Below are 14,717 nucleotides of genomic sequence, written 5' to 3' on the forward strand. Positions count from 1 at the left end.
AATTTGTTTTAAGAGGGCACAGTGACTTTTACTTTTTTTTTGATATTTCACATCAGCAGGTTTATCAAGCTTTGAGTCTGTGTTTCTTAAAATGTTCTGTCTAATCACATTTTTTTCATCATGAAAATTAAGCCAAACACTGGGTAGTGAATTAATGCAGCTGAATACGGCATATCTAATGTTAAATATACTCACACAAAACTACATGCTATGATTAGGTAACGTTTATTTGTATTTAGGAAACGAGAGGAGGAACAGCGGAGAAGAGAAGCCGTGCCACAAGTTCCAGTGTCTGCTGCAGAGAAAAGGAAGGTATCCCTAGTGAAATCGGAGCAAGAGAAGCTCTCCTTAGTGAACATAGAGGATTTATCCATGAATGACTCGGTGGAAACAACAAAATCATCAAAAGCTGAACGTATGAAGAGCAAAGAGGAGAAACACAAAGGTAAAAGTATGCAGAAATACTTAAAGATGTTTAATGCAGCTTTCAGTTTTACTAGTGCTGTCAGTTATGATTCTGTTTTGGCATTAGGGATTTAAACTTTTGTTCATATTTTTATTCATTTATCAAACTTTTAATTCCACCTTACAAGTCCACAAGAGCCGATCCTCCAGAAGAAGTAACGCAACTGAACCGTGTGATGTTCCTGAAACTTTGAGGTGCCACACCAGGCCGAAGGAGCTTCTCTCACCCGTCAGCTTCAGGCAGCCACCCACCCTCAAACCCAGACCCCCCTCCATTCCCAAAGTCAGGGAACAACTTTTTCCAACCACATACGCTCCTTCCACAAGTGTCCCCACTATGGTCCAAACTGAGATTAGTGCTGGAGAATACAGGCGTCTAAAAAAGAAAGACACTCACTCAACACAGAGTGATGCGCGCACGTCTCCACAAAAGCACAGAAACCACAAGGAGCAAACTTCAGACAGGGTTGCTACCAAAGACCAAACTCACACTCCCTCACTAAGAAGCAGTACATCTTTAGAGCACAAAATCTCTATGAAAAGGACTCAGTTTGCCACACATGCACCAATATTAACACGCACACACAGGGAATATGACAAAGAGGAGCGCAGGAGGAGGAACGAAGCTGCACGCCTGATCCAACAAGCTTGGCGAAGGTTAGTTTACATGTAAGGTTTTGAGTTTGTACCTTGAGGGGTGCTGAGTAGCTAAAGCTCCTGTGGCAGTGGGGCGGGGCTGGCAGTGCCATGTGGAGCCCACATGTGCCCTCTCCCACATACATGCTAACCCACTGCCATTTCTCCTGTAACACTCTCCATCTTTGGTCTGGATATACTGGTTTAACAAGAGGCTAAAAGTTCAGTCATGCTTCTCTAATAGCTACCATCAGCCTTGCACTGCTTTTCTCTCCCTCTTACACACTATGCATTTCTCTTAGAGGCTGCCAGTCCTCTGCAGGAGGCCCTCTGTTTCCATTCAGCTTGACAATTAGAATCTGTATTTGTTGCCTATTAACTGACTTGAATAAACTCTGTTTACTTTGTTTATGCATAGTGAGTATTAGTGCCAGACTTACCAGCTTATTAGACCTTTGAACACTGTCAGAGATTTTTTTTATTGAACACTGTATATGTGTGTGTGCTTGCATGGATTGGATATGTGTCTGCAGGTTTCGCACGCGCAGATGGAGAGAGAGTAAGGCCCAGGAAGAGGTGGGGTTTCTTTTTTCAAACCATACCCATAACAAGAAGAAGATGGAAGTCAGAGGTCCACCTGCCAAAATGGCAGCGAGTAAGAACACAGTGCTACAAAGTATCTATGGTGAGAGGCTGCACTTTTGTTTTGTTTGTGAGGGGAATACCATAGTCTTTAACCAGTAGATCCCCTTATTAAACCATGTGTAACCATTTGACTTCAGTCCAATAAAAGTGCCCAATGCTCAGCCTTGGAAAAATTATATGTCCCAGCAACAAAGCAGGGAGCTAAATGAATATTAAATACACCAATTACAGACTTTAAGCAGTCTTGCTGCACTGTGTAATCGAGTAGTCTAATTTTGTACAGAGTGATAGTATACTGCTAGAATATTGACTTCAGGTACTGAACTTAGTGCAGTAGTATTTCTACTGGCTAAAACACAAAGAAAATCTGAACTTACTTGTCATTTGCATTGAGTGTAATTGAAGACACTCACCAGAGGACACTCAAAACAGGGCTCTTCCACTTCCTGGGTGGTGTTTTAAACCCTTTGGTCATGAGGGGCTCCATGTGCAGCATGTCTGCCCAGATTCAGTTTTAATGTATCTTATAAAGGTAGACATTGTTCTATCTAAATAAAAACCATAACTCTTAAATTACTTGAAAACGGACTGAGATTTTGTTTGATCAAAGTAAGTAGCTGAAAATCAGGACAGTTGTCATATCAATGTAAGGAGCTCCTGTTAATTTTTGGGTGATGCTTCAGTTCACATACAGGACAGTATCAGCTTCAGTGCCTGTGTGGACTCTTTGGTAGGGTTTCGCCCCCAGACAGGTCTGACCTTCTTCACACATCACCAGGTGATGATGGGAGGATGGGCAGAAATCTTGCTGTGCCAAAACATACAAGAAACACTCCTCGTTCCAACCCAGCCTTCTGACGTGGCTTTCCCCTCCCCCTTCTCACCTCACCTCCCTCCCTCTCGGCGTCTTTCTCTCCTCTCTTTGACAGTCCTGGCACTGTGAAAAGTTCAGCGCTGTCAGTGGGAATGTCAGACTACGGCGTAGAGCTATCTGCAAAACACACAAACACCCCCCCCCCACACACACACACACACGCACACATTTTCTCACTCTTTTTTATTTTCTATAAAGGAGACAGGCATTTGACATACAACTCTTAATTTGGTTGTATTGCTCGCTTAATCATCATCAACCATTTTTTAAACTGGCTGTTTATTTTTTGATCTGAATTACATCTTTAATATCTGTTCATTTGTAGCTGCACACAGGGAGACTGAAAAGATAGGTAAGGCTGTGTCATAGTGTTGCTATGTGTAAGCTTGATTGATTTGGTTTGCAGTACAAATATTTCACATAAAGAGGACTGTGCTCCTCAAATCCTTTATACAAAAATGGAGCAGTGAAAAATACATGTTCCAAGCTCCATTTATACCATAAACAGGCTACCAAAAATTGAGGCCTTTTTAAGTTCTCTAACATAATCATTCTTAGACTAATAGGTAGATTATTCTCTACATAAGAACATACGTTTACATGTTACAGGTCAAACAGGTCAATCTATTGTAGTACCTGTAGTAGAATACTTGTGAGTGTCTCAAAGTGAAAAGTTGCTCCTAAATACACTGTCAGTTGTGTTTGTGTCTATTTAGGCATTTTATTTAAGTTAAAAAAAAAATAAAAATTAGGCCCCAGCGAGATTTGAACTCACGACCCCTGGTTTACAAGACCAGTGCTCTAACCTCTGAGCTATAGGGCCATGAATAAGTGCCAACATGTCAGATGAGAATATAAATACAACACACCAAATAACTGTGGGCATGTGATCTAACTAGATGAACCAGTTACAGGCATTTCCTGGCCTTGGTTGTGTGGCACCAGCCATTTCAATTCAGAAGCAGTTCAAATTATTTGACTACAAATCTAAACAGATATATTATACAAACAATATATTTTGTTGTCCTTTAGGCAACTCTATGGCCAGACGTGGGCGTTCACTTCGGGGATCACAGTCTCAGCTGCTCCTGGACATACCACTACGCACCCAGAGCCAATGTAAGTGTGCAGACAAAAGCAAACACACATTTCTAATCAAGTTATTAAAGTCTCAAAAGGTCACTGTATGTGCTTGTTGTTCAGTGAGCGGTATAGACTGTGTACACCTGACTGATGTGGTGAATCAAGCCAAGCAGTACTCTTACCACTTGAGACCACACAGTGCTGGACAGGGGACCAGAGGCCGAGGAAAACATTGAAACTACACCCACACGCACACCCCTTGTGTTATTTGATGTTTTCTCAGCTGGCTGGCAGCCGTACCTTATAGAATTACTATACACATTGTTCGCTCAATGTGTCAAGCTTTCTAAAATTAAGCCATATGACATCAGAGCCATGACCTCACAGGGTGGGGTTAAGTCTACAGAAATAGCGTGTAAAAGATAACCTTTCATCTATTGTGGAAGAAACACATACACACTCCATCTCCTTCGTTCTTCATTGCTGTTGCACACACACTGAGATAACCTTTCCTCCTGCTGTGGAGAATGAGGCAGTCTATCAACAGCCGGTCATACAGATAGGCCACCTGCAGCCGCGCGCACGCACACGCATGCACAGACACAGACACACACACGTAAGTTATTTTCTACACATCAGTCTGATCTTCTTTTCGCTCTCAAGAGAAAGATATATTTAAGAGCTATGCAGTTTTGTGTGTGCACAAAATAATCCTTTTTGTGTAATTTTCTACATATGTACCTTGATGTTTCTTGCTTTCTTATTTTATTATAAAAAATTAAATAGAAATTGAAATAAAAGGCTATGCACTTTTTTTTTGGCTTTATTGTGTTTTTTCCCCTTCTTTCTTTAGTTGTCTTTTAATCAATAATAACCAGGTAGCTCAATAACAATGGACAACATTTGGCAACAATGATATATCAAAAGAAAAACAGTTACTCAAAAATGAAGCAATACAGAAGCGGCTTAAGACAGAAAAAGCTCTTCTCGCTTCAAGGTTAAAACAATAATCTAGAGTATAAGGCTACATATCTAGAATATATCTCTGCATATCTGAAAATCATGTATGATCTGTCTGACTGTAAAGTGAATGTAAGATGTTGTCTGCTGAGTGTGTGGGTCAGTACATATCTCGAAGGCCCAGGTTTCCACGGAGAGTGGAAGAGCTGTGAGCCACAGTGACGCTGTAATAGTAGAGCAGGTCTGTCAGCCACTGTTCCCTGGTCCCTCCTCGGGAGTACCTCTGAAATACACACATACATGTTCAGTCAGGTGATCAACCACCGCAGCGGGGTAATATGTACCCATACATCTAATATGTACAAAAACTGTAGAATCTATGTGAATTACATTGTGTGTGTGCTGTACATACTGTAAGGTGTTGTATGATCTCTTGCAGCAGAGTGGCATTGGCCAGCAGCTGGTTGTGGATCGGTGTGTGCTGCAGCAGCATTGACAGTATTTGTCCAAGCTGGGGCAGCTCCTCCTCACTCACATCTCCAACACGCAACAGCTGCAGAACCATCCGTAGCAGGCGGGGAACAGTGTTCATTGCCGACACACAAGCACCCCAAATTGCCTCCCTGCAAATAAGTCACAAAGGTGTTTTAAACCCAAATGTTGTAAATCTTAAATCACCTTTATCAGAAAAGCAAACTGCTACTTTTAATGCCAGGATTGATATCAACAGGAGATCATTTGCAAACACAGATGACTGAAGTTATTTCAACAAATACCTTTTGTGGCTGGTTTCAGCAGGAGCTTCCTGCTGTAGGATGATGAGGAGAGCCAGCAGACTGAGGCAGCACTGCGACAAGAAACGCAACACAGGCTCAATGGGCAGGACAGAAAGGTCCAGTAATCTGGACACTGCTCTGAGCAGCCCGGCTGCCAAACTGTCAGGAACCAACCGCAACTTGGTCTGAGAGACACACGCAGATAACATATACAGGACATTAGGCTTATTATTCATGCTTTTAAACAAAGACAATAGAAATAACATAATAACAAACATAAGCAGCTCAAGTGATAAACCACAGAAACAAGCACTATGAGTTTAACTATGAGTTACAAATTCCTATGTTAATGAAAATAGTTTCTTACCAGGTATTTGCAAATGCCATTTTGCAAGATGTCAAAGCACTGAGACTTTGCACCCAGAGATTCCAGACAGTGGCAAACTTCCTTTAAAGAAGAAAAGAAAAAACATCATGTCATATCTAACATGACTGTTTCACAAAATACTGCTTACAAACAAAGATTGATAGATAATTCTAATTTAAGCAATGCATCAAACACTTCCAGTATTCCAGTACACTACAAAAGATAAGCTAATGTCCTTTTTTACTAGAGCTATGAAATATAGATTTTTGAGGTTCTCATATTTCTGGGGATAATTGCCCCATGCTGTCATGGGAAAACCCACAGACTAACTTGAACCTTGTTATGGCCATTTCCCAAAATGTACAGCATATAAAATTAAAAATAAAACAATGTTTTGTGAAAAAGTAATGATAGGCAGCTGAAAGAAACAGCAGTAATGATGAGAGGGAGAGATGATTAAAACAGCTTTAACCTGAATTTCAAACCATAGTCCGCATTACTGAAACTAGAGTATTTTTACATTCTACCTTCATTGTACCTTTACCAGGTAATAGAGCACCATCTCAATTCTGTTCTTTTTGGGATATAGACAGGATTGGTTTCAGGCCTAAGAAGCCACTATGCCACCAACTTTTTAAAAGAGAAAAATAAGGCTAAACTTTTCCTCATTAATTTTAAATCAAAATCAAATTTCTAATTGGTTTTTATCAAATTGAGGTGTGTGTGTGCGCACTGAAGTGCAGAAGTAAGTGTGAGCCAGTGTGTGTCAGGGCTGTGCACCTGTTGGCATTCTCCCCGTCATTAAAAACAATCCCATCTCATTAGTCAAACTAGAGTTGACATAGTCCGTCCCTTAATGGTGCCCCCCTCACCACCACGTGTCCCTCCCCCCTCATTCCCGCCACTTGCCAGTGATTGACTCAGACAGGGAGATGAGAGAGGCAGGATCTGAGGCCTTAATTGAGGGGCTGAATTAGTGATTATAAGCCTCCCACTTGCTCACACACTCACACAGACTTGCCTCAGGGCATAGTTATGTTAACGGTAATTTCTGTGCAGAAATGTCACACTCCCATAATGCCGTGGGCTCTCATTAGCATTTGTGCATATCCACCATGCCCGATAACCAAGGATCTCCAACCTGTGCAACGCGATAAAGGTTCCCCTCTTAGCTGGAGTGACACGATAAAGCTTCCACCCTCTGAGCTCTACATGAGAGACAGAGAGACTGGGGGCCGGGGAGACTGAAAGACCACAGCTGCGGCCAGAATATCAACATTTTTCAATTTTCAAAACAATGTCTTTTTTTCCCCTCCTTGCTTCACATCCTAGTCTTTGGCCCTGCTAAATTCATTTTTCTGAGTGACAGCAGTTTCAGGAAGAGAAAGGTTTGGGCAACTATAAGAGAGACAGTTCAGTGCACGCACCTGAACAATGTCCCAGTGGTGTGTGAACTGCTCCAGCGGGGTGGGATAGAGGCTGAGAGGTGACAGAGGGGAGGGAGGCAGGGCGCTCTCATCGCTGGCCTCCTGCAGTGAGGCGAGCTTGTCGGATGAGAAGCCCGTAAGGGTGGAGAACAGGAAGCTGATGTAGTCGACATCCTGCAGAGCCGCTTCCTGGCTCCCAACCGACCATCCACTCAGGGGAGACCTGGAGAAAATAATCCATGAACATGACCATATCAACTCCCTCTCAAAAATCTCTTCCTTGTCCTGACGGGAGAATAGATCTGTAAAAATAGGAAATGCGCATGCATAACAGTGTGTTTTGTGAAGGCTGGGAGGCACATGCAGAACGTCTTAATACTCCATGACGATGCTGCATTCCAGCCAACCAAAGAGCTCTTTGTATCATATCCACTACACACACACACACACACACACACACACACACACACACACGAGTCCCATTTGAACTCAGCAGTCACTTCACTCAAAATTTGTATAACACTGCCCCACTGACACAAGAAAAAGGTCAAATACACAAATGCACATACACAGTATCAAAGGGAAAGGAAAGCAGCTGGTGTGTAATGGAATTTAAATAAAACAACTGTTTTTAATGTAACAAAAGTAAAGATAAGTGGTAAGATAAGAAATCTGATAAAATGTCAGGCATTTCTCGGTAAAAGCGCAATACTGCCACCTGATGGAGGCCAGCTAGAGTGCTTTGACAAGTTTAACTGATAGGTAGTGTCCAGTAAAGTGAGTTCATGTGCTCTACGTGGGTCTATGGAAGTTTTTAAGCTCACCTAAGGTGTATGATATGGATCAGAGAAGCTGCGAGGCCAGCAGAGATTCGTCCAGCAGTGCAACAGCAGCTCAGGTTGGCCAGAAGGGACTGGGACATCTTGGGTAGGAAGTAAAGCAGCTGCACCATTCGTTGCTGGGACTCTGCTGGTAACACTACCACAACGCCTTCCTGTGGATCTTTACGGAGATACAAAGACACTGACTATATGTTTAATGCAGTGCACTGCATCCTGCGATAACAGTAAAATCAGACTATGTTCAAACTTGTTTTAAAAAAAAAAAAAAAAAAAAAGGCGAGAGACAGAGAGGCATGGCTACTAAAGTGAGGGCCCAGATAATCTGTGTGTGCATGCGTGTGTGGTGATCTGTCTATCTCTGACGCACATGCTGATGTCAGAAGCCCTCAGACAAAAGGAGTCTTGTGATGGTGAGATGTTGGCTCTGCTGCCGTTTCTATTGAGAGTACTGACCCCCTTAACTCTTCCATTCCTGGCCCGCTCTGTCACCAGCTCAACTATCAGACCATCCTCTGAGCTGTGGGTATGGACAGGCTTCCAGCTCTGTCTTGTGCTTTCTGCCTCTGGTTAAACGTCATTTTTGCAAAAATGTCCTGGGTGAATAAAAATGAAGTTATACTGCCTCCTAGGGAAACTATGGGGTAACTTGTCTTTTTGGCTTTTGTACTCAGTCCATATTGTATCTGCATTTTGTACCATACTGCACTGTTATTGCACATAAAAGGTGCAGCGACCGCTGACTGGGATGTACCCAGAGGGGTAACAAGTTTCAAACCACTAAGATCACTGCAATAGAGAGTTTTGGTCCTGTTTGGTTAGTGATACTTTGCTATTCCACTATGGATGTGATTTATATCTGACATTAAATGCGATTTACACAAAAACAAATTTTCAGACAAGCTGTCTGACCATGTATGACCACTGTCTCGTTGTTTTTATGCTGTGTATGTACCGTAGAGCCTGCAGGCATGTGTCTGCAGACTGTTGAGCAGGTCTTTGTTTCCTCGAGAAGCAGCAGCTTGGATAGACTGGATAAGTCGCGCAGAGAGAGCAGGGTTACGGTGGCCGAGCTGGGACAGCTGCACAGGAAGAGATGCCAGCCACCGACACAACACCTTACTCCTACAGAGAAACATAATAGACAAAACTGCATAAGAAGCAAATCCTGTGGAATGAGGTGTCATAATAAAGGCATAGCTGCTGGTTTTCAATTTTTATCTAGGCTTTAATAGACCAATTGTCGCTCGCATCTAGACACAAACTAATGTCTATTTCCATTGAATTTATAGCACTAAAAATAATTACAGTGAACAGAAAACAGTTTTTCCATTTGTATTTAAAATAAGAAAGGAACACAACCCATTGGAACAAATCTTGAGGGTTAATACAGTAGATGAACTGATTTCCCCTCCACAAATATGAATTATTAGTTTTCAGTAGCATTAAAGATGTTACAGCCTACCAGAGCTATCCCCCTTTTTTGCTCAATATGGTCTGGCATCATCATAGATAAATTTGCTTTAGTAAGACATCATTTCATATGCACATTATAAGCTCTTCCTGCAAAAAATGCTCTCTGACAAGCCACCACTCTGTGCAATGGAATGTTATACAAGAAAAAGCACAATGGATTGTTGTGGAAATGTGTAAGTTCTTGAAATCAATCTACCCAAATTAGTTTCTATAAAAACAATAAGTATAGTTAATTCATTTTATATCTACAATGCCTACATTTTATAATTATTTAACAAGGTTTGGCAGTTTTGAGAGGCATTGGACTATTGTCTAAATTTACCATGTTACTGTACAAAGATATATTTCCTCCTAATAGTTGGGTTTTGGTACAGAAAGCATTGAATTTAATGCTCAATCAGCAACACAATGCTACTGCTATAGTTATAGTAACATTATTTAGAAGAAGATCCCATGTTAAACAACAGTGCCTGAGGTCACCTGGCTATATGTGTGTGTCCTTGTTCCTGTAGGTAGAGCTTGCTGTAGAAAGACAGCAGCAGAGATCGTGTCTGTAGAGTCAGGTGCCTCTGCCTATAGTAGATATATACAGCTGCCAAAAGGTCCTCTGTTACTGCTGCACAGATACAAGTACACATACAAATATTAATATTAAAAATAACTTAACCTCTCAAATGTCACAAATCTATAACCAGAATCTTGTCTCAGGGAACTGAAATAATATGCATTCAATTTGTGGGTGGACACTGTGACCCACATTATCTAACACTAAAATGTTATTTAATTCATGCTTCTGTGTTTATTAAATCAGACACAAATAGACTCTATAGGCTTACTTTTGCTCCTCTGTGTGAGCACCATCTTCCACACAGTACCCAGCAGCATTTGCAGCTGCTTGTAGCTCAGTTTCACTCCGCTGCTCAGAGTGTCTCGGACAAACGTCCTGAGTGGTATCAGCCAGTCCACATCTGTCTCTTGACTGGCTCCCTGCCTCTGGCTGAGGGAAACCATGACCTGGCAAAGTGTGATGTTTATGGCCAGAGGCTCCACCATTGGACTTTGAACAGTTGCGGCCTGTTTACTCCTGAAGGGAAGACAGTAAAATGAGGGTAATGTCAGCTAGTTTAGATCTTCACACAGTCTTACGGGTTGATTATCCATGCACATCCATAAATATTTACCACTAATATTCAAAGTCAAGTCAAAAGTCAAGTCAAAGAAGCTTTATTGTCACTTCAACCATATATAGCAGACGCAGTACACAGTGAAGCGAAACAACATTCCTCCTAGACCAGAGGTGCTACACAAAACACAAAGCACAGTGACGCAGACAAACATAGAGCTATGACAAAAACTAAATTAGAATTTAAAAAAAAAAAAAAAAGATTAAACTAAGAAAAATTAAACTATACTTAAGGTGCATTCTTAAGAACTTAACATACAACAGAAGTGCACATGAAGACAAGAAAAGACAAGACAGTGCAGACAACAACATATAGGCCTTACCTTTTGAGATCAATCTTCTTTTTATGTTTTGGTGTGTCCCGACTACCATAGGGGAAGTTTTTTATGAAGTGCTGCTTAAAATCTTCCAGGTATTCTTTACGAAACCATGCATCCTACACAAAGATAATACACACTCAGCAGGTCTTAGCAAACTTTGTACAAGAAAAAAAATCAACACTGTATTCCTCATCTCACCAGTGCATCCAGATTTTCCTTTTGCGGTGCCAGTTTTCTCAGTAGCTGCAGAATAGACAGCACATGGAACATTACTGACATGGAATCTGGTGTAAGTAGGTGAGCACCCTCAGTGTTATTCCAGGGGGAGTCACTAGCACTGGCTTCGAACCACACTTCAAGCAGAAGTGGCACCAGTGTAGCTGCAAAGCTCTGAACAGCCTCAGCTGAGGCTAAATCCTCACCCACCACAGCTTCAGAATCCACCTGCGGTCTAGTGAGATAATAAAAAAACAATATGACAAACATGAATAAGAGTTTAAATTTAACTTAATAAACAATGTCAGGTGTTACATGTTATGTTCACACAAATTGTGTTTGTGGTCCCTAAAGGATTTTTATTTCTGTCATATATTGCTGGTTTTGTTATACCACTGGATGTACAAATTGTAAAGCAAAGACACTAGAGAACTAAGGCAGATGCCAATTTTTTTGTTTTCTAAAAGCTCAAATGTGATCATGCAATAGTTTTATGCATAGCAGGAGGTTATATTATATATATAGTTACAGGAATTTGTAGTATCGTACCTCAGTTTAAAGGTGGAATGTGGAGTTGGTTTGGCCCCAGAATGTGCATACACCCTAACTCCGACCTTGCTGTAAGCAAGCTCTTCCCAGGTGAGATACAGAGGAGTAAGCCGGCCCTCTTCACTGGAACCAAACACTCCATCTGTTGGGACAGACATGTCACCTATCTCCACTGGCCTTTCATCAACTACTGCCTGGAGAAAGCGTCCAAGCCTGAAACATAAGAGGTACATGCCACAAGGTTAGAATCCAGAATTATGATTTTAGATTTTTTTTTTTTTAATCTCTCCATCAGTGGAATCCATACCTGAGAAGCACAGAGAGTCGCCACTGTTGGCTAGTCACGGCTCTGTTAGGATTGACAGACAGAGCCCAGGTTCTGCCCTTGGCAACCTGGGCCTTTTTTGCTCCTCCACTGCTTTGCCTGTGAGAGATCAACTCTAGGAAATTAGTGAGAAGTACTGCAGGCCGTGCTGCCAGCAGAGCAGGATAGTGCTCCAGCAACACATCAAGTACGGTCATTGCATCTTCATGAATTCCTGTCTCAATGTGGGTCATGGCACACGACAGGTGGGCACTGAGGAGGGGGAAAAACGGGGCCACACGTTCTGCAGGCACTGACTGTGCAATGAACCTGAAATAAGTTTTAAAACGTGTTATGTGGGATAAAAACAAAAGCCTTACACACTTTTTATTGTACTGTTGTATTTCTGCATCATCGTTTCTCTAACCTGAGCACTCGTGTAGCTGCCACACGAACGTTGCCATCCTTATCTGTGAAAACAGCTGCCACTTCAGAAAGCAGGCGAGATAGATGCTGGTCTAACAGAGATGGATTAAGGGACAACAACTCTCTCAAACCCAACAAGGCACTGTGTTTAACATTGGCATTGTAGTGATGGAGCTGAGACAGGAGGTCCTGGTGAGATTTGGAGGAAAGATAGAGAAAGAAAAAGATTTCAATTTTAAAAACACAACTTTTAGTGAACGCAGGCTGGTATGTTTGAGAAAGAGTGATGAAGAGCTTACACTGATACCAAGCTGTCTATGCGTGGTGGGGCCACTTGTGTCTCTCTTCAGCTGTTCAGGTAAATGGATTCCCTTTGTGCGGAAACTGGTGTTAGTGGCATTATCAGCTCTGGGCTTCTTCTTTCCCACCTTTAACTTGACCTTCTGGAAGTCATCCTGTCTCCTCTTCTTCTTGGCCTTCATCTCTTAAGTCTATACTGCTGTCTGTGTTACCAGGTACAAACGTGAGATACCGGCACTATATTAATGCATTGATTCAATAAAACATAACAATCATGCAGGAGAGTTCAACAACAGCCAAAAACCACATTGTCCCAAACGAACATACAGCTGTTACCACAAACACCAGTAACACATGACTGGAAAATCAGGATACAGGTGTTTGGTGATAAACTGGTCTTAAATACTATGACCAATAGTTTTGGCCCTTTTACTTCTCACCTGAAGACAACCATAAAAACCCTGGGGGTGATGCTTCATAGTGACTTGAAATTTGATAAACAGATTAACTCAGTTGTGAAATCGAGCTTCTTCCACAGGAGTGACCTGCATCCACTAAATTTTGGAATAGTCTACCTCTCAGTGTTAGAACACAGCTACAGATTTGGCTTCTTTTAAATCTTTGCTTAAGAAGTTTTTATTTGTTCTTGGCTTTTAACACATAGTCTGATACTTTCTTTTTAATCTGTTATCTTTATTGCAGTGTTGTATTATTTCATGTTTTGATTATACTTACTTTAGTTGTTTTTTGTTTTTTAATGTTATTCTGTCTATGTAAAGTATTTTGGTCAGCTTGATGTTGTTTTCAAAGTGTCATATAAATAAATTTGATTTGATTTTGATTTGAAATAAACATATCTCACAAATTACCACATTAAAGGAGGATTTACTGCAGGACTGCTGTATTAGACTGCATTAGTATTAGCTATGTGTACCTAATAAACTGACAACTGCGCATTTGACACAACAAATAATAAACTGCTCAGTTTTGTAGTGAACATTATAAATCATAAAATGCGTTTCAGCTGGATTACCGAAGCTAAATTAGCTACCCTGTAGCTAGCTGTGCCTTTGGTTAACATCATTTATTTTACTTACCAAAGGAAAAGCCTGGGCTGCTACTGCCCGAGGTTCACACACCATCAAACTCTTTCTCTCGGTGTCAAGATTTCGCCCTGCTAAAAAAAATTATCAATACAAAGAAAATTTAAATATGTAATCAGAGTCTCGTGTTGCTGCACTGGGTCCTCTATTTCTGCACATACACGTTTGCAACGCCGAAGACTCATTAGAGCACAAAGGCGGCGGGGCATAGGGCATTAAAAACCTTAAAAATGCTGTAAGATGCTCAAACTATATTTTAAGTGCCCACATGTTATTAAAACTAAGTTCAAACTTTATCTTCAAGTGCCCCGCGAAATATCTACGTTTTATACTTTGATCGGGTTTGCTGCAGAAAGATTTTACGGCTAACCCTGATATACAAAACGAACGTACCTTATAGTTGTCCGCACAAGTGCCTTAGAAAAATTCACTCATGACAAATTAAAATAACATTTACAGAAGTCTCATTCGGCTTTGGTGTAAAATGTAGAGATAAATAAGATCTTCTTTAAACTGCTAAGACACTGCCAAAGAGATAAGGGTCAGTAATTATAAACTTACCCCAGGTTATCTAAAACAATATAGGATCATTTTAAAATTATGATGGCAGGAATTGTTTCAGCATAGATGACAACACATATATTCTGTTATAGTGATATAGATAGTACTCTCATAAAAGAGTTCAATTATTTTAGACTGATGCTACACAGGAGCATTAATAAGTCCACAGCTGCCAGTAGTCCTACTAAGAGAAGAAAATATGAAAGC

The 14,717-nt window shown here is 41.1% G+C and overlaps 2 protein-coding genes and 1 non-coding gene across 5 annotated transcripts in view; 1 reads left to right on the top strand and 2 right to left on the bottom strand.

Moving 5' to 3' along the window:
* Positions 1 to 4,517, top strand: part of invs (inversin) — a 21,774-nt gene extending 17,257 nt beyond the window's left edge. For all 3 annotated transcript variants that reach the window (XM_026317668.1, XM_026317666.1, XM_026317669.1), the window contains 5 exons: positions 240 to 445; positions 594 to 1,122; positions 1,635 to 1,786; positions 3,653 to 3,739; positions 3,824 to 4,517. In XM_026317668.1, coding sequence (XP_026173453.1) covers positions 240 to 445; positions 594 to 1,122; positions 1,635 to 1,786; positions 3,653 to 3,739; positions 3,824 to 3,939 — 1,090 coding nt within the window. In that variant the 3' untranslated portion in view covers positions 3,940 to 4,517. The remainder of the gene's footprint in view (positions 1 to 239; positions 446 to 593; positions 1,123 to 1,634; positions 1,787 to 3,652; positions 3,740 to 3,823) is intronic.
* On the bottom strand, positions 3,371 to 3,443 carry trnat-ugu (transfer RNA threonine (anticodon UGU)). Its single transcript has one exon. It is a non-coding gene; the product is annotated as a tRNA-Thr (tRNA).
* On the bottom strand, positions 4,511 to 14,309 carry tex10 (testis expressed 10). Its single transcript, XM_026317670.1, has 16 exons — positions 13,944 to 14,309; positions 12,846 to 13,049; positions 12,548 to 12,735; positions 12,124 to 12,450; positions 11,817 to 12,029; positions 11,250 to 11,502; positions 11,055 to 11,167; positions 10,385 to 10,632; positions 10,029 to 10,164; positions 9,028 to 9,197; positions 8,058 to 8,235; positions 7,234 to 7,456; positions 5,807 to 5,887; positions 5,440 to 5,624; positions 5,076 to 5,286; positions 4,511 to 4,946 (listed from the first exon to the last, which is right to left on the bottom strand). Exons 2-16 carry the CDS (start codon positions 13,026 to 13,028, stop codon positions 4,824 to 4,826), a joined length of 2,832 nt encoding a protein of 943 aa, XP_026173455.1. The 5' UTR covers positions 13,029 to 13,049; positions 13,944 to 14,309; the 3' UTR covers positions 4,511 to 4,823.
* Positions 14,310 to 14,717: the final 408 nt, after the last annotated feature.

Source organism: Mastacembelus armatus, chromosome 16, assembly GCF_900324485.2.
Source record: "Mastacembelus armatus chromosome 16, fMasArm1.2, whole genome shotgun sequence".
NCBI lineage: Eukaryota > Metazoa > Chordata > Actinopteri > Synbranchiformes > Mastacembelidae > Mastacembelus > Mastacembelus armatus.

Excerpts from the sequence above, each read along its gene's own strand:
- tex10 (XM_026317670.1), bottom strand. The coding sequence starts at position 13,028 with ATGAAGGCCAAGAAGAAGAGGAGACAGGATGACTTCCAGAAGGTCAAG. Across the intron at positions 12,736-12,845 it reads ATAGACAGCTTGGTATCAGT|GACCTCCTGTCTCAGCTCCA; the intron begins GTAAGCTCTTCA and ends AAATCTCACCAG. Across the intron at positions 11,503-11,816 it reads CATTCCACCTTTAAACTGAG|ACCGCAGGTGGATTCTGAAG; the intron begins GTACGATACTAC and ends TTATCTCACTAG.